At 23.7% G+C, this 14028-nt stretch overlaps 1 protein-coding gene across 1 annotated transcript; it reads left to right on the forward strand.

The window, feature by feature from the left end:
- The first annotated feature begins 5492 nt into the window (after nt 1-5492).
- LOC145839076 (uncharacterized) lies at nt 5493-6170 on the forward strand. Its single transcript, XM_082946686.1, has one exon. The coding sequence runs from the start codon at nt 5493-5495 to the stop codon at nt 6168-6170; it is 678 nt and encodes a 225-aa protein (XP_082802812.1).
- The last annotated feature ends 7858 nt before the right edge of the window (nt 6171-14028 follow it).

A 14028-nucleotide genomic window follows, 5' to 3' on the forward strand; every position in this document is an offset into this window, starting at 1 on the left:
TACTATTGACTACGTTAAACGATTAATTGTTTGATTTTGAAAAAAATATAAATGTTTTTGAGTTAAACTGTGACTTTTTGATACTTATTTTTAATGAATGTTTTCTGAGTTTACACAAGTTGCATGACATAAAGATTCATAGGGGTGTGGAGCAAAATAAATTGCCTTGTATACAGTTATCACTCGTACTTCAACATTCCATTTTTAATGTATTAACATAACTGCATATTTTCAGATTAAATTCAATAACATTAGAGGTAGTTTAAATTTCTGTGTTCCCGCTAAGACGTTATCACGCGTTATTTCAGATGTTTTAAATTTTGCAGATTCATAAATTTTTTGAGCCATCTACGTCCCTGGTTGCTAGTAAAAGTTAAGTTTCAAAATATTTAATTTTTTTATATGGTTGCTTTGCAATATTTTCTTACTTAAAGTTAGTAGTGTTACTTGTTAGTTTAATAAACTTTTTTTTTAAATAAGTGGAAGTAAGCAAAATTTATCAAGTGTAAACTTAAATCTAACATTAAAAACAGTTTATTTTATTACATTGAATAAACGCACATACTATTTCTAAATTACAAACATAGTCACTTAGTTAAAAACTATTATGTTTATTTTATCTATGCAGACCTAAAAAAAATCAAAAAAATTGTTTTCGTTTAATCATCTAAAATTTTGATGTATTTTTTTATGATAAAGAATAAAGATATTTCTATATAATTAAGTCATAAAAGTTTTAGTTAGTAGGTATTTAAGAAAATTATTTTGTTAAAGATAAATACAAAGTATTGTTTAAACTTTTGGCTTTTAGATAATAATGTCTTGAAACCATAAAAACTTATTTGCTTACTTGATCAATCACTAAAAAAAGTGCGACTATGAAATACTTTGTTGAAATTACTTTTGTAAACATTTGTCCTAAATTAACCTAACATTGATAATCAACTTTTATTTATGCAAGTTTGGCTTTATGTTGTTTGTGGTTTGAAGCTTTTAATTAAAACTGTGGCATTAACCTAGCAGTTTACTGATTTAAGTTGAAAATTAAATTTAGTTTATATTTCGGATTCGAAGGTGGTATTTAGAAAACTAGTCTGGAAAAATGAATTGTAAGCATACAGTTTCTGTCACTTTATACAATGTTTGTAATTTGCCAGAAGCCCGTAATACGTAATAAAATTAGATATGTAAAAAATATTTTTGATGCATTAAATAGTTTTTTTTTATGTTCGCAGTATATCTCAAAATATGAACATTAAAATACGCTAAATTTATTTTTAAACAACAATAAAAAAAAATTACACAACTTGATAAGCGTTGAAAGATAAAAAATTAAACTTTTAACGCAAATATTTAAAATTATGATAGATGATTAAAATGATATAAAAACTGTGTTGACTTTCTTTTATAAGAATAAAAGTCTAATATTGATGTTTCTTAAATGAATCTACCGAAACAATTTATCAAGTCTTTCTATATCTTGTTTAAAAAAATTTTATATACATCAAACACCTTAACAATAGTGCATTATATTTAAGATATTGTTAACTAGTTGTTATGAAAATTTAAAGTTTAAATATAAAATGACATTCGTTGTAAATTTTTCAATAAACTATATGTCGAAAAGTTACAAACTTCTGTATAACTAAATCTAATTTGAAAAATAAAATGGACCATTCGTATAAAACGAGCTAATAAACTATTTAGTTGTTTAATGTTTATAGCTGTTTCGATTAAAACCTTTTCCGATTCAAATAATTCTTAAGTATTTTCAGAATATATAACATAAATGTAAACATATAATTTAATATTACATTCATGAAAAAGATAAATGAAAACAAAATTTCAAAAAAAAAATGAGTAATGAGTATTTCATGAAGTACACAGAAAGTTGTTTAAAAATATTCTGTAGCAATGTAAAAAAATACGTAAAAAAAAACTGCTTTGTTTAAAATATATATGCCAAACGTATTAAAATTACAAATGCCTAACGCAATAATAACTAAGTTGTATTATAAGTATATTAAAACAAAATATTTTTTTTTGAATTTAAAGAACATATTTACAATCAAAATATAATATATTAAATAAAAACAATATATTGTAAGCACAACAACTGTTATACGCAAAAAAAAATCTATTTCTGTGAAAAGGTAAAATATACTTGATCAATATAAATCATAAAACTAATAAAACTTAAAATTTGTGAAAGTACTTAAAGTTTATTACTTTTTTAAACGAGTAAAACAGAACATTTTTGACGTAACAGCAAGTTATTATATAAAATTCAGAATTTATTCTTTAAATCTTAATTTTAAAAAGACTTATCAAAAATTTGAACATTAATATAGATAAACAGGTCGAGTTAAATTAATTGTATTTTGTCCTCTTCTTTAAGTAATAATAATTAGTTTTTAACGGCCGTTACAAAACCTAAGTTTATTTTATTTATCATAACTTAAAAAATTCAAATTAGCGTTCAAAACCTAGATTTTGAACGCTAACTTAAAAAAAAAAAATTTTGTTATATTAAAATATATTAGTCTTAAAAAAACGTAGCCTGCAGAACAAATGAGTCAGTCAAAATATAGACCTATAGTAACCTTTTTTAGAAATTTAGCCTAGAATAACTTAGCCCAAAATAAAAGAAATATTAATTCTTGATATGAAAATAAATATCAATAACAATAACAACATAATTTAATCAACTACTAAAACAACTATTCTAAATGATAACAAATAACAAATAGATACAAAAAATTAAAACTTAACTATTAATGAGAATATTGTATACTATCAAAATCCACCCGATACTTTTTTATGCTATCTTTATTTATTTAATTATTTATTTAATTTATGTATAATCGCATTGTTTATATATATTTTCTATTTGATTTTCACTATCACTATTTCCCCTAACCTTTTCTCTCGATCGGTAAGCGGTTCTCGAATTTGACGGAGTGGATTTTGATCGGGAAGATTTTGAACGTGTCCTATAAAAATACTAATAAAAGTCACTTTTAGATTACATAAACAACTATAAATTACTAGATATTTATCAAAAATAAATTAATAGTACAAGGTTGCAAGTAACAAAATAATCAAATGTAAAGAGAAAACAATAACAATTAGCAGTTGCTTTTTACCAACAGAGTACTTAACAGATCAGCCTAAATTTAATTGAAGACATATTCAGGTCTTCAAAAACCCTAAACATTAGTTTATTATGACGTACAAATTTTGAAGCGTGCCTAGAGTTCTTAAACTATTTTGTCCTTTTATTAATTTGTCTTTTTATACAACGATACACTACTAATATGTGTTTTAATAAGGTTGTAGTAGTTTTGCTTAGTTAGTAAGTTTATCTTTTAACTTTAAACTAATGAGTCTTTAATCTTTAGACTTTTTCATGAGTGTTTGTTTTTAGCATTATGTTCAAACAAAAAAAACTTCTTAAATTCAAATACTATTTCTTTAACTAGTATAAATCAGCAGGGTTGCCAAAAAAATTGTAACCCTGAAAATCTTCGAAAAATATTTTAAAAAAACGTTAAGTTTATGTAAAAAATAACTAAAATACCTGGAGAAATCTAGTATTTTCAATAACTTTTTAATTTCAAGTAACAAAATTCTGACTATATACGAAATATTTATAAAATCAGATAGAAAAATCCTTATATTATAAAACTATTTTTTCATTAAAAGTCAATTTAATGCAGTTTTAAAGTATATTTTAAATGATTTTATACTGATTAAGAAAATTTATAAATTTACGTTTGATACTAAAAAAGACCCAAAAACCCTTATCTAAAGTCCTAAAAGAAAGTCATAAAATCTAAAAAACTAAAGAAAAACAATTAGTAAACCTGAAATAAGTTTTATAGAAAATTCAATGGAATTAAGACAATAGAGTAACGTTATAGTTTTAGTGTTATGATCTTTAATGACAATCTAATTTTTTGTAACATGATTGATGTTTTTATTTGAAATAATTTAATTTAAGGTTTGCTGATCACTTAAATCTTTTTTAGAATAGTTATTAGGTAAACTGTTTAAAAGTTTACCTATCAGAAAGTTAACACCTTAAACAACTTAAACATATATTTTAATAAATCTTCTTAGCAATTAATTAGGGTCATACTAGATTATCTTAAAATAGAAAAATATAAAACTATTCCATTAATTTATATAAATTGTTTGAAAACACTATAGAATATAATATTTAACTCAGTTATAACTATCATTAGTTTAAAATTACCCAGCCTAGTTGTTTTTCAATAGTTTTTTTCATATGGTTTTTATTAAATGTCATTGTTACGTTTTTAGTAACTTCAAGTAGTAAATTTCTTAAAATAAAAATGATGTTATTGTTGAGATAAAACAATTAGATATTGAAGTTCTTAAAAACTCTGACTGAATCAGACTAACTTAATATAGTTTCTACTAATTTTTGGCCAATCAGGCTGGCTTTGTTGCCTTAAAAACTGTTTATCAAATGTTTTTAGATATTACAGATATGTTTTTTTTTTAATATTAAAGTAAAATCATTACACAAAAAATAAAGTACTTTTTTTTTTATTCACTCTATGGTGGTTTTTTTTAACATTTTTATCTTTATCAATCTATTTAGAACCTACTGGACATAAGTTTAATTTTTAGTTTCAATGAAAAATTTTGTTTTTAGAAAAATTAAACGAGTTTGACGTCACCTGAAAGTTTGAAAATAAATCTTAAATTACAAATTAGTTAAATTATTACTTTTAAATTTTATGAGTAACTTCAATATCTTAATAATAAGTTTACTTATCAAGTTAAAACTTTTTTGAATCAAATGCAATCAATTAGATTTAATGTTTAAATTTAATTTAAAATCATTTTAAAAGAGTAGTAAATTACTCATTTAACTTTAAAGTATTAAAAAATAATTTGTAATTTAAAGCTTTCATATTAAACTTTTTGTTATATTGCCCTTTGATATAAAACTTTACTTCTTTAATTGTTGTATAAATTTGCATGAAAACCAGTTTTATTAGTCGTTGTTTCAGAAAGACAAAATGGGTGATTCATTTTAGAGCAATAATCATTAATATATCAACATTCTATAATACAAATTAAATTAATTCTTAATAGCGCAACATTTATCCAAATAGCTGGTGACTACTGATATACAACCAAAAATAAAAAAAAACAAACTAATGTAGATGCTTAGTACATCTAGTTTAGTTATTACATATTTTCTATCAAAATATCATATAGTTACAAAAATGTTTATCAAATGTTTTTATATATTACTGATATGATTTTTTTAAGATCTTAAAATAAAATCTTTGCACGAACTAAAGTACTATTTACTTAGTACTTAGTATACCTATATTGGTTATAATATATATTTCTTATAAAGTTTCAATTGTTTTAAAAAACATTGTTTTAATTTTATGTTTCTAAACATTACTTCATATAGGTTACTGGTTGTACGGAGTATTAAACAAATAATGGCGCCAACCGATGATAATCAAAGCAAACTAGAGTATGAGATGAAAGAAACGGTTCTGTGTAAGTGGGGCGAAGAACTCTACACGGCCACCATCATAAAGATTGATTTTACGGAACGGTATCCTTACAAGCTTCACTTCTACGGCTGGTCAGATAATTGGGACAGATGGGCAGACTACGACGATCTCCTAAAGATGACTAAAGAGAACATCAAACTGCAGAAGAAAGCGCAAAAAGAGAAGGCTGAAGCTAACAAGACTAAAAAGTCGAAGAAGAAAAATAAGTCTTTGGCAGAACCAAGCCTTCCGAAAGATGCGTCAAATAATCTAAAAGAGGTAGAGGCTAAAGAACCAGTTGTGGCTTCCATGGCGGTGACGAGTGTAGCTGTTGGCGGGGCAGCGCAGAGACAGACTAAAAAGAAGGACAACCTGAACATAAATATCGAAGTGCCGCCTTGTTTCCATGAAGTCATGCGTAAAGATCATGGTTTTGTACAAGGTAACAACTTATACAAGCTACCTGTAAAGTTTCCCATCTCCAGGATTTTGAAGGATTTTGTTCGTACTGGAAAGGACCGCGCTCAAAAAAGCTGCTTCAATGAGTATAGCAGAACGATCAAAATATACTTTGATTATGCGCTTCAATATAGGTTGCTTTACCTACAGGAAAGTCAGTAGTATGTAGACACTTTCGCTGAACAGTCCAATCCCGCTGTGTCTTACTCATACGGAGTTGAGCATCTGTTGAGATTCTTCCATCATTTTGCTGATCTTCTGTCTTACTCTCAGACCTTGGAGCATGATCACATAAATGAAACTGAAGAAACTACTTGCAAGTTTTTTAATTATTTTAATTCTAACATTCAAACCTACGTGAACTGCTAGATCTAAACTTTAGTGTTGTTGTCTCAGCTTAGATTGGCTTAACGTGTTTTAAACAATTATTGTGTGAATTTAATTTTAATATTTAAGGTTTTAAAGCATGCTCAAGTTTTTTCCATCTTAGTATAATATGCACTTAAGTAAAATTTTGAAGCAAGGTTGTCTAGTCGACCGTAAAAACTTTATAGTTTCTATAATGATTTTTATTAATTATTTTATATTTAATGATCCAAGAACTGATCGTTTTTATATTTTTATATAAGCTTTAGTTCTTTATAAGTAAATTATTTATAAAGTTTTATTTGTGGTGTGCTTTCATTTCAGTTGTTAAACTTTACTTTAATAAAATGTCACTGTATTTGGTGAATACTTTGTAAGCACATACTACTTAATTGGTAAAAAGTAAACATTTTGATTGAGGTCAATGCTTTTTGTAATAAACTTGGAAATTACATTTAAAAAATTGTAGCCAAAGACAAAACTATTAATACAATTGGTTTTCAATGAGAGCTAGCTCATCGTGAGTTAATAGAAATCCCTGTTTTTGCAGAAGCTTTTTTAAACTTAAGGTTTTTTTTCTAATAGTTAAAAAATGCTAGCAACAAAGTATTCTTACAGAATAAAATATTCTGTATATATATTGAACCTGTAACATATACTGTAGTTTAATTATTTATTTAACTTTTATAGTCTAGTGCTACTGTGTTCAGAATAAAAATTTCCATATTTTACTGTGCAAATATTTAAACAAACTAATGACTTTTTAGAAAATTCATAAATTGTATTTAAAAAAATAGGTAAATTATAATTATGTTTTAAACTGAAATTTACAAATAGGGTTCCTAATAGAAGTTTAACAAACAACAGTGTTTAAAAAGTTAAAGTAATCATTTGATTAAGTTTTATTCGGTTTAAAGCTTTTATGGCATTTATATTAAAATTCATGATTATCATATAACTTTTTAGTACTACATATCTTGTACAGAAATCTAAGACAAAATTCATTCAAAAACATCTTTATTAAAGCAACAAACAAGTAAAATCGATTTCGGCTAACGCTTTTCAATTACTTTAGTTAGCAACTAATTTTAAGATTAAATTTTGAGTATATAAATAGTTAGAGGTTACATCAGAAAAATCAATTAACACTAATTAGCATAATTGAGCAAAATTAATTAGACATTCACTATTCATAAATGCATATATAAAAACAGTTTATCAGTAATTTAACTAAGATAAACAACATTAAAAATAAAATAAAATAAAAATAAGCGACAAAATTCAAATAAAATCTATAACAACTTATAAAGATTAGATTTATAAACGTATTGTTGCTTACACAATTTAGGTTTACATGTTTTTATAAATAGAGATTCTAAAACACTAAGGTGATAATCGTTACGAGCTTTACTTAAAATTGAAAAGTTACTATCACTATAGTTCTTTGCGCAATCTGAATTGTTTAATAAGTGTTCAGCTATCGCTGATGATCTATTAGATGGTTTTTTTAAACCAGTGTCCATCCATCTTCTGAGGGAATTAAAAACGTGTTGGTCCCTTCTAATATGGAATCTTTGAGACGTTCTGCCAATGTACTCACTGTCACAGTGGCACTTGTACATATAAATAATTTTGCTTTTTTCCTGATCGGCAGTACGGTCTTTGCAAATTCCATTTAAGGGCTTTCTTGTAGCATGACTGATTCTTAGTTGTACAGAGTTAAAAGTGGAGTTTACAGTGTATTTTACAGTCTTTTATAGAGCAGTTGCTACTTTACCGAGATATGGCAATCTCAAATATACAGGGCATTTTCTAGGACCAAATTTAACCGGTTTTTCAAATTTTGAGATTGTATTGTTAATTGTCTTTCTGACTATATGCGATGGATAACCAAGAGCTTCAAAAATATTTTTTATTTTATCTAATTCCTCTTCAAACAACTTTTTCGAGCAAATCTTGTGTGCTCTGAATACCAAACAAGAGATTAAACCGAGTTTTTGAGATAAAGATTATCATGTTCATTCATGATTATCTTCATGATTATCAATTCATCCAGAAATTATAAAGTTAGAAGTATTACTTTTCAATAAAGTTTTTTAACGTTATTATTTATTAAATGCAGAATTTGTTCTTAGTTTTTCTAAATTACAAAAAAAAAATAGAACACCACTGATTTAAGATTAAGTTCATATGTATCGTATATCTTAAAATACTTTAAAAGCATCAGTTCGTATCATTGTATTTTTCATTTAAGACTACATCAGAAAAAGTTTGCTTTTAAAAATATACTTTTAAGATAAATAAGGATCGACAATTAGGACTGTAAAATAATGATGTTTTATGTGCTATTTTACTTAAATAAAATATTTTTTGAGTTAAGAAAAAATAGACATAAAGTGTTATTAATGTTTGTTTATTTGATAATTTTAATTTTAAACTACTTTTCAACTAATTTTATTTATTAATAAAAATGTTTAAAGAGTTATTTACAAAGCAATAAACTTATTTTATTCACCACAAAATAATGTTATCATTGTATTTTTTAAATATTATAAGAACTAAACTGATTTTGTTAATTTAGTTTATTAAATTTTTATAGTTTTTCCATTCATAATCATCTTTAAGTTATGTTACAAATTTAAAGACATAAAGCTTTTATTAAAGATCTACTAAACAAAACGTCGTAAAATAATTAAAAACCTGTAAAATGCAATAAACTTTTTACGCTACGACTATTTATACTTGTTGAGTGAAAAGACCACCCTTAAGTTATCAGCAACCAGAATGTAAAGCTTATTTGTCAACTAAAGTAACAATTTGATTTTCGATTTTATCTGTTTGAGTTGACAGTAAATCATATATTAAAATTCTGAAAATTCTGGAAATTCAACATTGTTTTCTTGCGTTAAATGTATAACATCATCATTCTAAATGTTTAATCTTACGATTAACTACTACTTAAAAAATGATATATTTTTCTACAAAGAAAAAATAACAGTTTTTTAATATTTTTAAATTTCTTAATTGTTTATAAAAAATGTTCAAGGAGTAAAAAAAAATGAATATATAAATACATAAATAACAAGTTAATAGCAAAATAAATAATAATTTCAAAACTTTATTTAACTTATTTATTTAAATTTTTTAATATCAAAACAACAAAGTGTCTATAAACTCAAGATTAATTTCTACAAATGATTAAATATCTAAGGTCTAATATTTGCTAGAAGTAAAGTTAATTAACCATAAAAATTAAAAACACTTGTGAACTTAAAAAAAAGAAAACTTTATCTTTAAACACCCGAACTTATAACAACACTGACATTGTTATGTCATAGAAATATATCAACCCTTTTCTTTTGTTAACATTAGTCAAATTATTTTTAAATTACATTTTACAAGCGTTCAATCATAAGATGATATAATTGTTTTTTTTTTCCTCACCGATAATATAGGTAGTTAAAAAAAAAAACTCTTAACTTATTTTTTTGTGAATGAGGGCCTTATCCTTTTTTAATTTTACGGTTAAAAAAAAATTTGATAAAAATGCTGTATTTGTTTACTTGAGAGTTCTTAAATAAGTTTTTATTATGTATTTTAACGTAAATGTTTTTGATAAAAGTTTTCATATTATAAATGTAAGATATTTATGAAGGAAACTTTAAAAGCTTCAAAAAACTTTACTTTAAATAAAACTAATTTTCAAAAATTTGAACAATAGAAGTTTTTCTCATTTCGAAGAAGTACAATGACAGTATTAGATGAACTATCAACATTTTTTTACCATATTGTTTGCTAAGCACTAAGAAAAAGGATGATACTTTTACCAGTAGTACAGTTTAAATAAAAAAAATTAAACTTAACAAAAGGATATGTACATTAGCTTGGTAATGAATTGTAGAAAAATAAAGAAACATTATTTGATTATTTGGTGTAATAGTCTCATGATTTAATAGATAGCTTACTGACTTATAATTTAAATAGATCTTATGAAAAGACTACTTACGTTTGATATAAAGTTTTGTAACAGTACAACATGATCTAGTAAGGTTTTAAAACTTCATTTAGTAAACTGTTTACAATTTATTTACCAAACAAAACAAATTAAGGAATTTTTAAAATAAATTGTAATTTAATATAAGAAGTTTTTTTAATTTATACTGTACACTTCATTTATAAAGACTTATGCAGTTTTTTCCAAGTTAAAATAAATCTATGTCCAAATAGTGTAAGAAAACTTAAAAAAATTATGACAAATTAATTCTTTTTAAATCTAACAATGTAAAATATATATATACATATATATATGTGTAAATAAATAAGGTTTAAAGTTAGTTATCAATAACATTTGAAAGTTTGATAGTTTAAAAGAGTAAAAAACGGTAATTGAATTATTTAAAAATTAAAAACTTTATTTAGGTCCGTCTGTGAAACTATGACACAAATTGAAATAAAAAGCAAAATAATTAAATATTATAAATCAAAGTTTATTGTTAAATTGAATTTTTACACAAAATTTTTTTCTTGTTTGAATATATTTCATACTAAAATTACAAATGCCAAATGCAAAAAACAATTAAGTTGGAATATAATTATACTAAAACAAAAGAAATCAAGAAAAATTGTACTAAATTAGTTAATATCAAAGGCTTAATACTATTGAAAAGTAAAAAAGTAATAGACTAGAAATTTTTAAAAGTACTACAAGTTTATTACTATTTTAAACGAATAAAATAAAATATTTTTGACGTAATAGCAAGTTATTCAAGAAAATGCAAAATCTAATCCTAATCTTAAAAAGACGTATTGAAAATTTGAACATATGTATTCATAAAAAGGTCAAGTTAAATTGTTTGAACATACTGATTGCCTTTAATTGTATTTGTTTTTGTAGCTAAAAATAATAAGTTCTTATTTAGGCTAAATGCTCTAATTGTTTTAAATTGTTTCAAAGTTTATTTGAAACTTATTTCAAAATGGTATTAATATTTTAAAAAGTATTAACCTTAAATTTTTTTATTTCTTAGAATTTTTCAATTTAAACTTTCGTAAACTTCGTTTAACTTTTTAAGTTTAATCAGTTAAAAAGTTGTCAAATACTATATGAATTATATTTTAATTACACATACAAAGTGGCAATAAAACTCAAGCGTATATGAAGTATATGTATCACCCACTTGGCAAGAGAAGGATATGTTGTAAGTCTTTAAACTGACAAATTACTTTTCGTTGTTTCAGTCGGAAACTCTTGAGAAATAATGGATGGAGTAATTTACTTATTGAGCAGTTTTAAAACTACCTTAGCTTTATTTCATTTAATCACAAAATCTTCCATTTTAGTTATTATAACTTTTTTTTTTATTTACCTAAATTCTCTTAAATTGTATATTTTGTGTTTAATTTTGTAAAAAGACGAAATTAAAATATCAGACTACTTTTATTAAGCAATTTTATGATAATAGCAACATGTGAAACAAAATTTTACCAGAATAAACGTTTTGCTAAAATAGAATTAATAAAACATCAAAATTTATGAACAATTAAGAACTTATGTTTTTAAATCATTTAGTACATTTAGTTTGAGTTAAATTAGTAAAAAACATAAAAATTTGTAGGAATAGGTATTTTGTTACTATGTTTTTAAAAAGTTAAAAGAAAAATAAACTAATTTATATTACTGAATTGTCATATAAGATAATATCTTTAAAAAGCATTTTTTTTTCAGAAACTTAATTTAAAATAGTCATTTCTTGTTTTTGAATTTTACAAACTTAAAATTAATAACTTTTTTAAAAACCAATTAAATATTTTTATCTCAAATTAACTTTTGTTGTTTGACTTTGTGTTTTTTGCTAAACAATACAAAAGAGAGCTACAAGCTTATTATTGTTTTTGAAAACTCTACTATAAAGTTTTGTTGACAAAGTAGACTATTAATATAAACTTATTATCAATAAAAAAAGGTTTATCAATAGGAATAGCAACAATGTACTATTTGTGATAACTATACATAAATACTGTTTTGTTATTCGGCACGAAACTGTCAGTTAAAAATTTCTAAAATATTTATCTAAAAATATTCAGATAATTCGGCAAAGGTTTTAATCAATTATCTGATTTGAGAAATATAAACTAACAAAACACATTTTTAGTCAACAATGAAAAATATTGTATATTGTTAAAAATTTTTTTTCAAGACCAAAAGAACAACAGTTAAAACTCAAGTAGAAATTTAAAAAATCAACATAACAAGTAAAAAAATAGTTTTAAAATTTACGTGATAAACCTAACAAAAAATTTGTTACAATAAAAATATACTTTATATGCAGCCAATAAGTATTTACTAATTCAATGTAAAACATATACAAAGTATTTACACAAAAAGGTTATCATAACTAATTAACGATGGTATAGTTTAGTACAAAAATCGCTTTTGAATGTTTAGCTAAACTTAGGCGTAACACATTTGCTTACTAAAATCAGATATTATTATCTTTTTGTATTAAAAACTTAACATTGAATTGTTTGTAGATCTTGTATCTGTGTTCACATAGTTAATTCTTTAATATACTCATATAACTAAAGTTACATTTAATATAGTTTGTTAATACAAACTGTTTTTTTAAATATATAGTTATATTAGCTTATGACGTAGATTTAGACTACATAAGCTTTAGCTCTAAAGTTGTTGACGAAACTACACATTATAACTTTTCGAGCAAAACAAACTTTTTAAAAGTTTTTAAATATTTTGAATGTATTGAAATTATCCATCTGAATATTTGGATCAATAGCTTTTTAGATAGTGTTCAAGTTGAAAAACTTATCTGCTAAGTTTGTTATTCACTTAACAAAAATTTACACCGTAAGATAATATATTTGTATAAAATTTTAGGTTTTGCCCCAAATCTACAAAGTTTTATAATACATCGTAGAAAATTGCTGAGAACTTAATTTCTTTTTATTGTTTTAAGAGGGTTTGTTTAGTAATTAAAGAAAACTAAGTTTTATAAGGAATAAAAAGTAAAATAATTGTTTTTATCTTAAATAAACTTTACTAAAAATCAAATAAGTTTTGTAAAAAACGGTAGTTTTTTGTATAACTAAGAATTATAAAAGTTTCATTTAATTGCTTCTATCTTTAACTTTTAATGATACAAAAAACAATCAAATAACAATTTGAGTAACTCAAATTTGATTTTGTAAATAAACAAGTTTAAATATTAGATAACCGATTTAAGTTTCATAAAACAGAACTAACTGAACTTCTAATGCAAATATTAAAAGTAAACAGATGAATAAAATGAAAGTAAAACTGAAATTGACTTTCATTTTAAAGAATCTTTATCTAGTATTGATATTTTCATAAAAGCATCATAAAACGATTTATCATTTCATTGTAGAACTAGTTCAAAGAAATTTATGTAGATCAAACACTTAAACAATAGTACATTGTATTCGATGTATTGTTAACTATGCACCTGTAGAGTTTTAAATAAAAGGCTAGATTTTTCGAATAAAAGTATGTTTCTATAAAAGTTCAGAAGTTGTTAATTAAGATAAATAACAATTAGCTAAACAAGCTTATAAATTATCTTGTCTTTGATGATTGTAAATTAGAAAAATAACGCTTTTTAAGAGTCGTAGCAATACT

The sequence above is a fragment of the Thalia democratica genome, chromosome 6 (genome assembly GCF_965202585.1).
Source record: "Thalia democratica chromosome 6, ktThaDemo2.hap1.1, whole genome shotgun sequence".
NCBI classification, from domain to species: Eukaryota; Metazoa; Chordata; class Thaliacea; order Salpida; family Salpidae; genus Thalia; species Thalia democratica.